This window comes from Rhinatrema bivittatum, chromosome 5, assembly GCF_901001135.1.
Source record: "Rhinatrema bivittatum chromosome 5, aRhiBiv1.1, whole genome shotgun sequence".
Taxonomy (NCBI): domain Eukaryota; kingdom Metazoa; phylum Chordata; class Amphibia; order Gymnophiona; family Rhinatrematidae; genus Rhinatrema; species Rhinatrema bivittatum.
The window spans coordinates 125,259,022-125,275,413 of record NC_042619.1 but is presented as its reverse complement, the minus strand read 5'-3'; the positions used below and the strand labels follow the sequence as shown (position 1 = coordinate 125,275,413).

Below are 16,392 nucleotides of genomic sequence, written 5' to 3'. Positions count from 1 at the left end.
CTGTGCCTCTCCCTGCCTATATGCTTCCTTAGGGGGAACTTCTTCCACGCTATGCTCATCAGGCTTACTCTGCTCTTCGTCTGGCTGCACTGACTGTGAAGGGGTCCTTAGTGACAACTTCAGGGATCTGCAAGCAGGGAAGCTGCGACGGGAGTCTGCTGAGTGCACTGACAATGAGCGTCATCTCTGACTGCGTGCGTCACCATCTCCCTTTCTCAGAGTTCCCTCGAGAGGCACTGGCGACTGCTCATCACAACTGTGGCTACCTCTATATTGTTCAGGGAGGGACTTCGCCCTCCTCAATCCAGACCCCATTCAGGATATGGTGAGGAATCATGGTGTGGGTACAGTAGAGATTGAAAAGCAGTTGGGCCAGTCTTGTAAGGCCTGTATCCCCAGTAACACGTGGCGCTGACCAGGTCACCATAAGGTTGAGTCTTAGGAAGGCCAGTGGAATGGCTGGGGCTGAAATGCTCAGACTGAGCAGGAAGCAGGCCAGGATGGGGACCTGTACCGCATCTCGCTTGGGCTGAGTTCTAGCGCGGGGCTCGTGAGGAGATGCTGAAGCATGCTCTGCACAGCCTACCGGAATCTGCACACCTGTATCAGGTAAAGCATTTTTAAGGATAGGTGGGATAACTTGCTTCTGGGTGACTGCCCAATCCTTGATTTCCTTGGAGGCGAACTGCGTCGTATCGGTGCTAAGGTCACCGAGCTACCCCTTCAACACTTTTCCTCCATGGCCCCCCATTTTTTACCAGATTAGCCAAATTATGCTTTCCGTTCGGGGTCTTTTGTGCCTTTGCCCCATGCTTTGTGGTTCCAGGTTTGGGCTGGGCTTATTGTGGAATCTTAAGCTGTTGTCTAATGTGGACATCAGCATGCCAGAGGATGTTGCTGTGGCAGAGCAGATGGAGTGCAATACCGCTGAAACTGACAAAAAAAGAGGAGCACTTAAAGTGAAGTAAGGACATCTAAAAGAAAGAAGGTTGCTCAGTTCCTGCCAACAGACTGAATGACCATGTGCTGCTCCTTAATCCAATTCCCGAGATTGCCCCCAGAATATGGTACGTTAGCAAACTTGTCATGAAAATTCCCATGTAGGCTGCTGCCTCTCAACCAGACCATAATTCATGCCCCAATGGCTGCTGCAGAGGATCTTGCCACAGTTCAAAGGAATCTAACACTGACCAGATGAGATGGTGCATCTAGAAGAACCTGCTGATAACCTTCACACTCTCCTTGTTCAGAGACTCTACCAGAGGCTTCAGTTTATCAATGCACTCATGTACCATATACAACTGATGAATTCTCAAAGACTTTCTTCTTAAAATTGTTCAACTACCTAAGGCCCTTGCCCAGGGAGGGGGGTGGGGGGAGAAAAGGTGTGTTGGAAAAAATTCTGATTTCTTTAGTTCATTTTAACAGACTCCATTACCTCAGACTGGTGTGGAAGCTGACCTACCCCAACCCAGGAGGCTGTTGAACTCTATATTTATGGTCCAGTTACCTTGTTACTGGGTCATAGGAGGCTGATTATCCAAAATTGTTTGCAAGTCCCAAAGAATTTAATTCACTGGGATTGCTGCTGGCTCTGAGTTTCCAGAATCCGACGAATGCCGAAAACATCCATGCGAATGTCCTCGACTTTTTGGACACTGACACCAATGGCCTTCCAGAAACTTATCACAGGAATTGCCATAGTGGGTGAGAGAGGGTTCATCAAGCCCAGTATCCTGTTTTCAACAGTATACAACCCCGGGAGGATCACAAACAGTAGAAAAATCCCATGCTGGTAACACTCAGGGATAAGTAGTGGCTTTTCTCAAGTCTATATGGTTAAGAACAGTTTATGGACTTTTCCAATAACTTGTCCAAACTTTTTTTTAAATTCAGGTATGCTAGCTGCCTTTACCACATCCTCCAGCAATGAATTCCAATTGTGCATTGAGTGAAAAAAATTCTCAAAACTTGTTTTAAAAATGCACTTACTAATTTCATGAAGTGTCCTCTTATTTTTTTCAAATATAAAGCTGTATACTTTAGTTTTTGTATTTACCCATTTTATTCCACTCATGATTTTATAGGCCTCTTATCATATATATCCCTCCTCAGCTGTATCTTCTCCAATCTAAACAGCCCTAACTTCTTTAGCCTTTCTTCATAGGGGAACCATTCCATGCCCTTTATCATTCTGGTCACTGTTCTCTGTATCTTTTCCAGTTCAGCTATATCTATTTTGAAATGCAGCTATCCAAATTCCATACAGTATTCTAGGTGTGGTCTCACCATGGAGAGATAGAGGTATTATTCCACTCTTTTATTCTCCATTCCTTTCCCAATAATTCTTAACATTGTTTGCTATTATGACTGCTACTGCACACTGAGCTGAGGATTTCAGAGTATTGTCCATGATGATTAAGCCTGGAAAAAGGATCAGGGTAACGCCTAATATGGAACCTAATATCATGTAAATAAAGTGTGGGTTACTTTTCCCTACCTACACAACTTTGCACCTGGAATGCGAGGTCTTCTGATGTGGACAAATGCTCTGGCTGACCACGTAAAGGGATATAAAGTATCCCGTGGATCCTTCCCTTAAAGCCACAAGGAAGGGGGAATGCTAACCCAAGATCCCATTGAAGATGGTGATTAAGGCAGAGATCTTAGTTACTTCAGAGGGAAAAAAGATCCTGGGGGTAGTCTGAATCATCCTCACTCTACTTTTCATCCTCTGAAAGATGACTGGAGTCCATACTACTGAGGATGGTTTGCATGGCAGAGGGTCTAAACTCCATGGCTGGCAGGCTTGATAGATGTGCATGCAAGTGGGACTCCAGTTGCCCATCCTTGACAGGAGAGGCTCAAGAGCACCTTCCTTGACACTGGCCACCAAAGAAATAAAGTCTTCACCAGATCTGATGCTGCTGCATGGGGAAAATAGGATCCAGATCTCTAGCCTGGAAGGTTTTGAATTTTGCGTTCATAGCAAAGTACCTCAAGATGAAGAGGAAGTTCAGGAATGCACCATACAGCATGCTTCTTGCTCAGTCTCAACATAAGCGGATTCGTGGACTGGCACTGTAGACCAGGGGAGCTCTGCTCACGGAACCAATGCTCAACTCAGCATTCCAGAAGGAGAAATGGCTCCTGCTCTTCACTGACCTGCATAGCTCAGTTTTCCAAGTCTGGTCCCCAATCATTTGTAGCAGATGTGGCCACTGGTGAAAGACATTCTGTGGTCACAGACAGTTCTTGAAACTGCCCACAACATTCTTGGAACCAAATATCTTCTGTTTGTGGTTTTTGGGGTTTTTTAAATAGCGAGGGGCTGCCAATATAGTGAAGGAAAGTTTTCAAACACCCAAAAGGTAGTAAATGAAAAAATTGAGAGAGAGGATACAAGTGCATGTGCAAGTGTGAATGAAAAAAAAAAAAACAAAACGACCAAGGAGCTCACGAGATAGAGCATGCAGGAATTCCCATGAATGTGCAGTAGGAAAACTAAGCTAGAGAGATGGATCCATTTGGTACTGGAAAGTGGCTAATTCAGCCCTGCTCATCACCAGAGAAAGTGGTTCTCCATTAAAGACTAGATGCTATTAGGATAGCCCTAGCACCACTTACATATTCAATGATTCCAACACTTACTCAGCAGACCTCAATCACATGGATACAGATCACACATGTTCTTCTACAATGTGCTTTGCTTTCATATGTAGGCAACATAGCAGGATCCAGGAAAGTGAGCCACCAAATCCCCCAGCCACAGACTATATAGCTCTAGCAAGCTGGACTGGTCATACTGGTAATACTTATGGCTTCAAGTCGATGGCTCCTGGAAGCTTCAGTTCCACATGAGCACATTAGACAAATGAGCTATCATAAAAAAATCTTTGTACTAACCTCCTCGGGGCAGGGATACTGGATATAGTGAGGCGTGTAGACCAACTTGGCTTCCAAAACTGGGGTACACTCATCTGGATTCCACCCCATTACTGATCTTTGTATCATCTTCAAAGAGACAAATCTTTCGTGGCAACCCCTCCGCAAACATCACTGAGCAGCATTTTTGTAATTATTCTTGTGTTTTCCATGGCTTCCTCCGCAATTTACTCCTGCTTGCCTGAGCCTTAAAATTTACACCTCTGCATTCCTTTCACTAACAAATATCTTTAAAAAATTAACACAAGGAGATGTGTGAACAGTTTACCATACCTAATTTCCTTTTACAGTATAGATATTTACATATAGTTATTAGTACGAACCAATGGCAAGGCAGTTTTCAAAATCTCTCAATGTCAACCAATGGCAGGGCAGCTCTAAAAATCCTCATTACCACCATAACATGCTCAGACCTCCCTGAAATTTCAGCATCTCTTTCTTCTTTTAAAAAGAGAGATAACTCATGTGGCAGGTTACATTTCCCAACTATGAGATCCGGGACCTCCAGGCAGCTCGATGACATCACAATGTGCTCTGATTGCAAGGGAAATGAACTAAAGATGAAGAAAAAACAACCAGCAATTCTAAGGGTCAGGAGCCCGGGATGACTGCGTGCTCTGCTATCCGGGGCAGAAATCTCAACATCTGAACTAAACTGGATGAATGTTTTAAAAGTTATTAGAAAGGAGGACAATCACACAGATGATATTTTTCCAAGACCAGTTTCCCTGTAGGAAATTAGGGTAAAACACCTCACCACCCTAATAGTTCCTCTGTTTGCACCCCTGCTGTGCCATCTACCTTTAGAGTCATACAGACCACTACCCTTTTACAGCAATCATCTGTAAGGCTGGAATTAAAATTTTGAAAACTTAAGCTAACAAACATTTTTTTGTTATGGAGCTGGGGGGAGGGGGTGAAACCCTCTTCCTTATATTTTAAACTTTAAATTTATGTGCTTGTTTCTTTATTGGGGAGGGGGCTTATTTTATTTTTTGCTTGTTAGTTCTTCCCCAATGCTCAATCCAGTCTCCCTTCCTCTTTTCTTCCCTCCTCCTCTCTGCAGACAGCAGCAGGAAAGCGCCTCAGACCACAGTGACAGCCATCTGATGCCATATTTTAGCAGCAAAGTTTTTCCACTCTGCACTTCTGGATCGATTACTACCATCTGTGCAGCAAGAATGAAGCTGTACATCTGATCATCCTCATCTGCCAGTAAGGGCAGAATAATCCACCAATCTGATTTCACAGAATTCTTTTTGGACATTGTGCTAACAATTCATTGACTACAAAGAGTAAAGAAATAAGAATAACATCCTTAAAGAAGAGGATTACAATTTAAATTATGCATAGGTACAACTAGTACCAGTTTTAAGGCTTGTGTTATAGCTTCTAACACACATACCATAAACCTAGAACCCCTGGATCAGCCATAAGGAAAGAAGTGCTGGCCTGGGAACTTTCAACATGTTTACGGTATCAGTCAGAGATCGAGCAGGTGGCAGAAAGCACTCCTGCTGCCACAGACCAAATGAAATTCAACCGTGAGCCAGGTGAGGCTTATGGACCATAGTCTGGAGGGTGCGGGAGGGAGGCAACCCATAACCTAGACACCACAAAGACCTAGAGTCAGGGTCTAAATAAAAAAATAAACAAACTGAAGTTGAATAGAATCTGAAACCGGAATCAACAGCAAAGCATAAAGGTACTAGACAATGTGCGCCCTTTTACAATGCAACGCCTCAAGCATGTTGAAAGGGTTCAAACCAAGGGAACTCCATTCATACAAGAAGCAGAAAAGTCACACCATAGTTTCAGAATACTGGTTTTGTTCAAATATCTTTGCAGTACAATTGTCTGTAACCAAACTTAAACAAAAAAACCCTCAATCTGAGTATCTATCAAGAGCTAATTGTGAAGCAAAGAGAGGTTTATGATATAAGACTGCTTAGTTTTAAGACCATCAGTTCCTGGGTATGACGACTAAAGAAATAATGGCTAAAGTCAGGTGTGGAATCTTTAAGGAAAGAAATGTAAGGCCAAATTTTCAAAGGCATGTGCAGCGCGCATTTTATAACAGGCCCGGCTACGCCGCGCACAAGTGCCGGGCTCTGAAAAAGGGGCGGGCTGAGACAGCGGCTATTAGCCATTGTTCCAGGGAAGCACATGCCGGCACACGGAGATTACTGCTGCTCCAGAGGAGCCGTAAGGAAGTAATAAAACAAAACATTTAGGGAAAGTTAGGTTTAGGGGTTGGGGAGGAGAGGAGAGGAGAAGAGAAGAGGGAGGAAGTGCAGGTGTGGGGGGGGGGGGGGGCATAGAGAAGTTCCCTCCCAGTCCGCTCCTTAATTGGAGCGGACTGGGAGGGAACTGGGGAAGGCTCAATTGCGTTGCCACACAGTTTACGAAAATTCGCCCACCCCTGTGCACGGCCATCTGATTTTATAACATGCACACGTTATAAAGTCAGCGCGTCCACGTGCAAGCACTGGGAACAGCGCGCACCTGGATGGCTGCATGCTCCTTTTAATATCCACCCCATAGGTTCTAGCTAATTTTCTTAGAAGCCTGGGGGGAAGATTCTTTATAGTTTTTTTTTTGTTTTGTTTTTTTTTAAGATTTTTCTCTTCCTATCTCCTCAGGCCTGAACTCACTGCCCAATTCTGGGCACCTGGATTTTTGCCCAGAATCTGGACTTCCCTTCTTAAATCCTTTCACACAGGAAGAAAGACACCTATGACCAGCTGCTAAAATGTATAACCTAAATGCATGTTTTGAATTACTAATAGTGTTTGGTTTTATGCTGGAACTGTGCCCGATCCAAAACTTTGCCACAAGCACCATATTATTTTTCTATTTAGGAGCTAATCCAATTGCCCAGATCGGTGTTTAATAGAACACACATGGGCAACCTATGAAAGGCCAGCAACCAGCAGGCGTATTTAAGGTTTCTCCTGCTTTCAAATACTCCCATGCATTCTCAACATACATACAGCAAATTCAGTGCAGCTCAATTGTGGAATCTCACCCTCCATCCCAAGAGAGGACTTGTTTTCAAATCTTCTCTCAAATTCACAGAGCTGGGATGGTCTTCAAATACTTAAGAACATAAGAAATTGCCATGCTGGGTCAGACCAAGGGTCCATCAAGCCCAACATCCTGTTTCCAAAAGAGGTCAAACCAGGCCACAAGAACCTGGCAGGTACCCAAATTAGTCAACCAGATGGTTCATGACCAACTCCATCAGAGAGCAAAACACCTACTGGATGACTACCTAACCCCCAAGTCATAGGGGAGCAGGCAAAGATCCCTCCTGCATTTTCAAAGCATTTGGCAAATTTTCTCTATACAAAAAAAAAACCATCTCTGAAACAAGAGTCGAAAAGACCAGGACGGAATCATTTTTCCCCTCTGTGCTGGAATCAGGTGCCAAGGCTATTTGCTTACAAGGGCCAGAGTCCAGCAGAAGAGGAAGATGAAGATAGCTCACTGCAGGACAAAGTTTTCTCATTTCAAAGGAAGTAGCTCTTAAATGGCTATTATCTTGAGGGAAACAAGCAAGTCTCATCCTTATATCCTGGATACCACACAAGTGCTCCACCTCCAAAAGATAGCGGCCCAGGGGCAAAGAGCCAATGCATGGATTTAAATACAATTCAACTATAAATGGTCTACAATTATTATTCAGCAGTACTACACACACGGAGAGGAACAGATTAATGCAGCAAATATTTTATTTTATTTCAGCTCCATTAAACCACAGTTTTAAGTTTAGAACTGCATTAATACAACATGGTCGATCTGGCTTTAAGCTACCGGCATAAAAGCCCTGAAAACTAAAGGTCAAGCAGATAAGGTTTTCTCTATTTACTAACAGCGCTAATTACATCAACTATTTAAATTTCATCTAAAGCAGAGATGTCAAACACGTGGCCTGCGGCGCTTTTTATTTAACTGGTCTGACAAAGTCACCAAGTCACAGCTGGGCAGGGCTGCCAACTCGGTTCCCACAAAAGCGGCCGCTCCCCAGCAGACTATTTCACTTCTATCCCATTGCTCCACTCTGTCCCCCCTTTTCCAACCCCCACACCAAATAAACATCCTCTTCCCCACCAACTCGCCATGGACCATCTTTCCTAGGAAGGTCACCTTGGGAAAGGAGTATAAGGCGGTGACAGAGCCCACATGACTCTTCTCTGGGACCCCCCACCTCCTGAATTGGGGATGGGGAGGCAGAGAAGAGAGCAGCCCACCAAGTTTAATATTTTGGCTTAGCTATCTGGCTGTAAGGGCCATTCCGACATCCCTGAGCTAAAGCCTCACCTGGGGTGTTAGGGTTTTTTTTTAATTTTTATAACCACCTAGACAATGACTAACATGCTGAAAATGATATAAAAGTTTTTAGAAAAAAAGGTTACGAGTATTTTATAGAAGATTTTACAACGAGTAATTTTGATTTATACTATTTAATTTTTGCATTATGTTAAACTATCGTTTAAGTGTTATGACTTTTTTGTAAACTGCATTGAGCTAATTGTGGAAACAAGCAGTATATAAGAATTGTAAATAAAGAAAAAAAAAATTAAGTGCAATAATAAATTTAAGAAAATAAATTAACATCTTTTTCCTAAACACGCACTTCTCTTTGTCTTAGAAATGTCCTATCTTTTTTCATAATGCTTAATGAATGTGGAGTAACAAATCTCAGAACATTATCTGCTTCCAGAAACCTAGAAAGCTCGCCTCAGCACAACACCTGTTCTTAGCATAGTGCTCCAGTCTCTTTCGCAATTAAAGAGGAGTCAATATCCCAAGAACAGACATTACAGCAGACATTTGGAATTCCTGGAAGTGTACGGTCACACCTTCCCATGCAATTCAAAACCATATGCTTTGAAGGACCTTTGAAATATTTACGATTTAACCACATGCCCAACTATCAGCCCTTATCACTTCCATGGCTCCTGTGAGCCAACACCCAATGGTACTTAACTTGGACTACTGTAACACTATGTGGCATGGAGGAGTAGCCTAGTGGTTAGAGCAGTGGGCTGTGAATCAGGGAAACCAGGGTTCAAACTCCTTGTGACCCTGGGCAAGTCACTTTTATCTTCTGCTGCCTCAGGTACCATTTACTCTCTACCTAGCATCAAGCTAGGTCGAGAGAACTTGGTACAAATCTACCCTTCTTTCACCTTTCATCACTCCAAATCACATTAAATCTTCACTGATGGCAACTATGCTGTTCGTATGTATGACTGTGCATGTAAAAAGTGCTCCCCCCACCAAAACCCAACCCCCCACCAACTTCACCCTGAGTTACTAGTGCCCCCCCTCTTACAGTAGTATAAAAAGTTCAAATATAAAAGTGAGCCTCCACAGAGGCTCTCTCTCTCCTCTCCCAAACTGGCATTTGCGATAAATAGTTTCGGCTGGTAACGCACAGCTAACACAGGCATAACACAGAGAAAAGAGGTGCAGTTATTTCTGGCGTTAAATCCAGTGATAGCGTGCATTACTTTATCACATGCCACGTTAACTAACCCCCATTTCCATTTACTCTGCCTAAACTCCTCCTACTCAACACTAACTTGAAATTTACACAAGCATTTCACGATGCGGTATTTATCACGTGCATTACAGCGTTATCACGGGCGTTAGGACCCTAATGAGCACGATAACGCCCTAAAGCATTTGGATAAATGACCCTGTTATATTGGGAGCCCCCTGGAGATAGGAAAATACCTATAGTATCTAAATGAATCTGCTTTGAAGTGCCGAAAAGCTGAATATAAAAAGTCTAAATAAGTATATTATGTGTGGGTCGCCACATACTCATCCACTTCAGCTGGTTCTAGTTCTAAAATGTGCGACCACGCCAACACCTGTTCTGGCAGACCTCCACTGGCTCCCAACCAAATGGCAGATACGGTACAAACTAGCTGTCATTTTCAACTTGCTAAACCTGGACCATCTAAGCTGGATGAGTTCTGTGCTGAAAGTTTATAGAACACCCAAGTCACTAAGCTCAGGACAAAAGAAACTGCTTGAAATCCCAACATTAAAGTTGGCCAATTTAATCAGCAGCAGGGACAGAGCCTTTTCTGCAGCAGGCCCAATACCATGGAACTCCCTTCCTGATGAAGATACAACCAAGCCATGTGTAAAGTCTTTCAAAATGGCTCTTATAACTTTGTTTAAAAAGCCTTTACAGAGCTGTTTTTTGATATATTTATTTTGTAAACCGCCTCGATCTAAATCCATTGTAGCGCGCGGTATATAAAACTTTTAAAATAAGCATTACAAGTAATAGAATTTTGTAACAGTTAACAAGCATAACCATAAATAGGCATCAATGTATGCATGCAGTATACACATTTTTAATAAACTAAAATAGACAGGGTTATGTCACTGATTCTCTACAATCTGAAGGTGACCAGCCTCAAGTCCATGTGGTAAAAACAGCCTCTCTCGGAAAAGGAAATGCAATATTAAAAGAAAAGTTGTGCGTGCATGAGTTAGTGTGAAATTGGGTCTACTAATTAGCCCGAGTGACCAACAACTTACATACATCTGTCCCACTGAACATACAGCCCAGATGCTGCAAAATAAATGAAAAATAAATAAGAAAAGCAGCAGGGGAGAACAGATCTACCTTAATTTGATTTTTCTCTTACTACAATTAAAGCTCTTCCATACAATTTGATTGACAATGTCTCAAATGGACTGCCACGCCCATTAAAAAGATAGGATTTTCATTTGCAAGCCTGCATAGACTCCTGAAAGGATGACAATGTTAAGAAACTTTGGGGCCGATGCAAAAAAAATAATGCACTGAAAGCAGGCACCGAGTGTTCAGCGCCCGCTTTCCTAACATACACCCAGGCACCTCTCGTGGGGGCGTCATGCAATATTTAAAATTAGAGGTCGCGCTGCCAAGGAGACACTAGGGTCAATTGCATGCCCCTAATAACTCCTTGGCAGCGGGCACCCAGGAGAGGTTGGCTGTCCATGGATTAAGAAAAAACGGACTCTGAATTTATCGGTGTCTGTTTTCTTAACTGGCGCACAGCCACAGGTTAGGGAACGGACACTGGTTAACCGAGCATCCGTTTCCCTAACTTGACCCAACCACGGGTTAAAAACAGTGCACTCTTTTGCATCTGTCCCTTTAACACTAACCACCCTTTTCAATCTCGTCACTCCCCAAGTTAATATCAACCAACTGGGGACATCCTTTCCAAACCTTTGGCTAACAGCTGTCACCACGTGACTAGATTACTAATCCAATTTTCTATGTGGACTTTGTAATCTGAGCATTTTAGTTGTCCCAGCACTGTATACTAATCCATGAACAGCTTTACAAACATGATAGTGTGTGTTAAAATGCAAAAATGTATGTAGTGCATGCAAAATTTAACAAACATTTTAAGATGCAAAACTGGTCACAAAAAAAAAAAAAACTTAAGAAAAATCACTTAAATGATCTGAAAATTCATGCAAATCTGCTCATTAGCTATTCTGCATGAGAAAATCTTTAGGAAGAAAAAGAGGATCTGTGATTTCACATGCACTTTTTTTTTTTTTTGAAAATTTTAGCCTGCAAAGTATATTTATTTTATTTAAAACTTTTCTATACAGACATTCATATAAGCATATCATATCGGTTTACACGGAACTGGAATAAAGTAAAACATCATGGAAAAGAGGCAAAGTTACATTGAACAGGGGGAATAGAAACTTGGAAGTGGGAAGAAACAGATATAAAAAATCGAGGTTAATATGGTAAAGTGGTAAAAAAAAAAAAAAAAGGTGTCTGGCGAAATCAGCAGCAGGCAACATGCAACATTTTTTGAAGCAATATTGACCCATTTCTGAGGAAAACTCCACAGTTTAGTACAGGGGTGGCCAGCCTGTGGCTCAGGATCCACATGTGGCTCTTTCATGTGTAAATTGAGGCTCGTGGTCTCCTGTCCCCATAGCAACTGAGCAGTACTACACAGGACAGGAGGGATAGGGCAGGGAAGAGGCAGAGAGACTGAGATGTAAGGGAGAAAAAAGGTGTCTGCAGGATATTGGTGCCAGGCAGAGGGTGGGGAGACAGGGAGACGGGTAAAGTAGCACATGGGATGGAAGATGTTCTTGTGACGGATGTTATGCTGTGGCTGCCAAGAAAGAGACTGGTGGGGATAGGATAGAGAATTGAGTGAATAGAGAGATTGGTGGGGACAGGATAAGGAAGAAACTGTGGGGAGCAGGGTGGGGACTGAGAGAGACTGGTGGGCACAGGTGGATGAACTGAAAGACTGGTAGGAGGATTCAGAGAAGCTGGTGGTAACAGAAAGAAACTGATAGCGAGAGAAACTGATGGGGACAGGGTGAAACAATTAAGAGAAACTGGCCAGAACAGGGTGAGAGAACAGAGAGACTGGCAGGGCAGAGTAGAAGGACTGAAAGAGAGAGAGAGATTGTGGAGGACAGGCTGGGGGAATTGAGAGAGGCTGACAGAAGGACACAAATCAAGGTAGGAACAGGATGTGACAGAGATAGACTGATCTCTGTCCCACCCTGTTCCCACAAGACAGACTTGTGGGAACAGGGTGGGACATTAAGAAAGGCTGGTGAGAAAAGGGTGGGAGGACTATGAGAGCCAGGTAGGAACAGGACTGGGGGCTTGAGAGAGACTGGTGGGGGCAGGGTAGGAGAACAGAGCAAGAAACACTGGTGGGAGGACAGAGGAAGTCTGGTTGATACAGGGGGAGGAACTGAGAAAGACCGGTAGGTGGATTGAGAGAGTCGACCTGATAGAAACAGGAAGGGGCACAGAGAGAGATTGGTCAGAAGAGGGTAAGAGAACTTTGAAAGAGCGGGACAGGGTGGAGGAACTAAAAGATACTGGTGGAGCTGAGGGGAAAAGGGGTCTTTGTGGGACCTCTTCTCTTTATTCCCCCAGTATGCCCAGTCACTTGAAACTGTAAGGCTCTGTGAAGTCCAGTTTCCGGCTCTTGCTGCATGAAAGATTGGCCACTCCTGGCTTACTACCTTGGTCCCTTAATTAATACTGATGCTGGATGTCTGCAAGCATTCATGGAGTTGGTTTTGTTTACCTTGGGTTAAGCTATAAATGCCATCTTTCTTCTGTTCTTTCAAGTGCAGCCTACAGTAGCTTTTGCTAGTGGAAGTGCATGCATGAGTGCTCAGAGAGACAAGTAGGGGAAACAATACCAACATTTTTCATTTGACTATTTCCCAGTATTAACTGGAACACAAAAATGCTACAGCAAAAAACAAAACAGGATTTTTTTTTTTTTTAAATCTAATGCAGTTTAAAAAAAACACCTTTCAAACTCCCAAATTTCATTTAAAAAATTCTGTAAGCCATTTACAAACTCCCTCTTTTTTGGCATTTTTTGAATTTAAAAAAAATTGCTTATGTTGTGTTGTCATCCGTGAGGATATTATGTTATAAAACATTATGCCTGTGCCTAAGGTAACAAAACTTGAGAGGGTGGCAAAATTCCTAGTCCCCAATGCCCCATTGACCCCCCCCCCCCCCCATCAACATGGAACTCCAATGCAGCACTTGCAGGGACTAAGCCTACGCTCCAGTCCCTGCTCCTCTGAGCTTCTGTATATGGAGGGAGGGTGGGTGGGTGGGCCTGTGATCCCTGCGCAGCATTGTGTGGTAGAGTGGTGGTCTGTGGCCAGAGAGCAGAGCAGGGCTTCCAGGCTCAGCAGAGTGACAGTAGGAGCAAGGCAAGTCTTGGAGGTTTGCCAGAGTTGGGGGGGGGGGGGGGGAGGAAGAGGTGGCAGGAGAAGCCAGGCCGGGCTCTGAGCATCCATTTGGGGAGGGGCGCGTAACGCCAGCATTTCACCAAATCTGTCACTGCCAACCATTCAACTTTCAGCGATCAAAGTTTTACTTAAGTAGCTCTAACTGTACAAAAGCTAGAAACCACAATGTTGTTTTCCCAAAATGATAGCCAGTGGAAAATAGTTTCCTATGCACACATCTCTTGAACCATTCAATGGACAACAAACATTTTCGGGATAGGTAAGTCAAGAATAAGGTCTTCCCAGAAAACTTATGCATACATCTAAAAATAAGGATGGGGAGGGAATCACTTTGGGCAGGCGTTACTTTCTGGATCGCGCGGGAATGACTAATAGGCCCATCAACATGCATTTGCATGTTGCGGGTGCTATTAGTTTCAGGGGGGGGGGGGTTGGCAGCGTGTTTTCAACACGCTATTACCCCTTACTGTCTAAGGGGTAAAAATAGCACATCAAAAACGTGTGGCCAAATGCGGGCTAACAGTGCGCCCCGCTGGAGCGCACTTTACCGTATCAGCCCAATTGTAAGTTTAAGTAAACTGGGGAGTAGCAGTGCTAGACTTCATCAGCACTCCTTGCAGGCATGGAACGGATGTTTAATACAGCAGTAAGGGGTAGATTTTCAAAAAGTATGTGTGCGTGCTACCCGGCATGCAATCCCCCAGCATAGCAGCAAATGGCCGCTGTATCGGGCACCTCTAGCCCCCCCCCCCCGGACTAGCCTTTTTAAAATCCACCCTTAATCTTTGCCAACTGATAGACACCATGTAAAATTCAATCTACCCAGTTATATGCAAGCTCATCCCAGCCTATATAGATCCCAGCCACAGAAGTTTCACTGCTTGTAAAATATCAATCCTTAGCCAAATAAGATTATGTTTCTTCCTTTTGGCTTTCTACCATCCTGGATAGAAAAGCACATACAACCCCATCCTTAAACTCGGGCACCTGACGCCGTCTCCCAACCCCACCCACTTGTTTTTAAACCACCAAGCTCTGCAATAGTCTAGACAGCTATCAAAACTAGCCAAGATATTACCTGAAAATCCAGCTGCCTAGCTTTGCTGGATGGTAGTTGGCCATCCACCTGCTGGCACTGACCCAACTGATTTCTAGAGTTGTAGCTCGCTAGCTCCAAGCCGGCTATTCCCATGACCTGCGGTGTCACCAGGGCAAGGACTATAACATGAAAAGTGCCTTAGGGAACAGAGCTTTTAAAATTAAGGGCTATAGCCAGAATGAAGTTTCCCTCCAAACCAGAATGATACAGTAGACAAAGTCTTAAGATAAGAGGAATCGACAATAAGGAATAAGACGTCGAGAGGGAGGAAGCCGCCAGAAAGGGCAGTTGCGGTTTTCCAGACTTTAGCTACTATTGCTGCGTTTAAGGAATGCGCTTGCCCCGTTACTCTACTTGAATGCACGGGAATAAGAGATGAAACAAAGATATATACAACGTAAGCAAGTTTCGTCTGCTGCTGATACAATAAAATCGTTAAAGGCATTCTAGAGGAAAGTCTGAGGCTGGCAATTGTGTTCCTGCCTTGAGAGCTCCCTGGGCTCTCAGACCTTATCTCTGGGCTACTCCTGGCAGTCACCTGCCTAGAACCACCTGCAGCTCTCGCGCTTCCATCCTGCAGATCCCCCCCAGTACCTCTACACTTCGTTTCCTGGTCTATGCCTTCGCTTTGGAAATAAGTTAACAAGTCAGGCTTCCCCACCCCTTCCACCTAGGACACAAACTCAGCGGACCCGGCGACCTCTAGCGAACCCTGAGCTGTGTCGCGCTCCCCGGACCAGACCCATGCGCGCGAGGTCTGGGTCCCGCGAGGTGAAGCGCGAGACAAAGCGGCGACGGCGGCGGCTCCTCCTCAGAGTCCAAGCGAGAGCGCGATCGCCGCCGGGACAGAGAGCCTGGCAGTTGATGGCCGGGCCGCCCCCCATGCATTGGCGTCCTCTTACCGGGACCCCACAATCCGCACCGACGTCCTCTCCTTCCCCTACAGTCTGAGAGCTCCAGCAGAAAGTTCGGCGCCTCCCCTCCGCCCTTTGGCGCCCACTGGAGGGGACAGGAAAGTTTCTCTTCCCACTTCAGTCACTCCAGGCAGGCTCCTCCTCCTCCTCCTCTCCTCCCCCCACCACCGGCTGCGTTTCCAGATGAATGGAGGCGGAGCCCGGTCCCTACAAATCAACAGCTCTTCAAAAGTTACCGAGGCCAACGCCTTTTCCTAGAGAGAGGCAGCTTTCGCGACCTTTTTCCTTGGCCGAATTCAGTTTCCTCCTCAGCTGAAAGAAAAGTGTGAAGAAAAATATGGGAGCTTTGATCGGTGTGCAACTACCGTTCGTTAGTTACTTTTTTAATGTAGGATTAGGAGTATCCCCGTACCAAAAGTTTCCAACAGTCCTCTTACCATTTAAGTAGTACAAAATCCCTCCCATATCTCTGCATGGTAGCCCGCTGCTCTTTTATACAACCTTATCTGTGTGCCTTCAGTGTTTGCTCTCTTGCTGTTTTCTCTGTTTCTGCTTCCCTATCCTACTGTTTCCTACCATATGTTTAGCCTACTTTCCCAAAGAATAAAAGCTTCTGAGATCGGTGTGTGTGTACCCTCC

General features: G+C 44.4%; 1 protein-coding gene across 2 annotated transcripts in view; it reads right to left on the bottom strand.

Moving 5' to 3' along the window:
- RUBCNL (rubicon like autophagy enhancer) overlaps positions 1 to 15,899 on the bottom strand; it is an 80,973-nt gene extending 65,074 nt beyond the window's left edge. Inside the window, exon 1 of one of the 2 annotated variants that reach the window (XM_029602886.1) lies at positions 15,742 to 15,899. Coding sequence is in view for 1 of the 2 variants with exons in the window: in XM_029602885.1 (XP_029458745.1) it covers positions 3,907 to 3,980 (74 nt within the window). In the remaining variant the exon portion in view is untranslated. Of the gene's footprint in view, positions 1 to 3,906; positions 4,067 to 15,741 lie in introns of those variants that run through there. The other variant, XM_029602885.1, reaches the window with a different exon arrangement.
- Between the last annotated feature and the right edge of the window lie 493 nt (positions 15,900 to 16,392).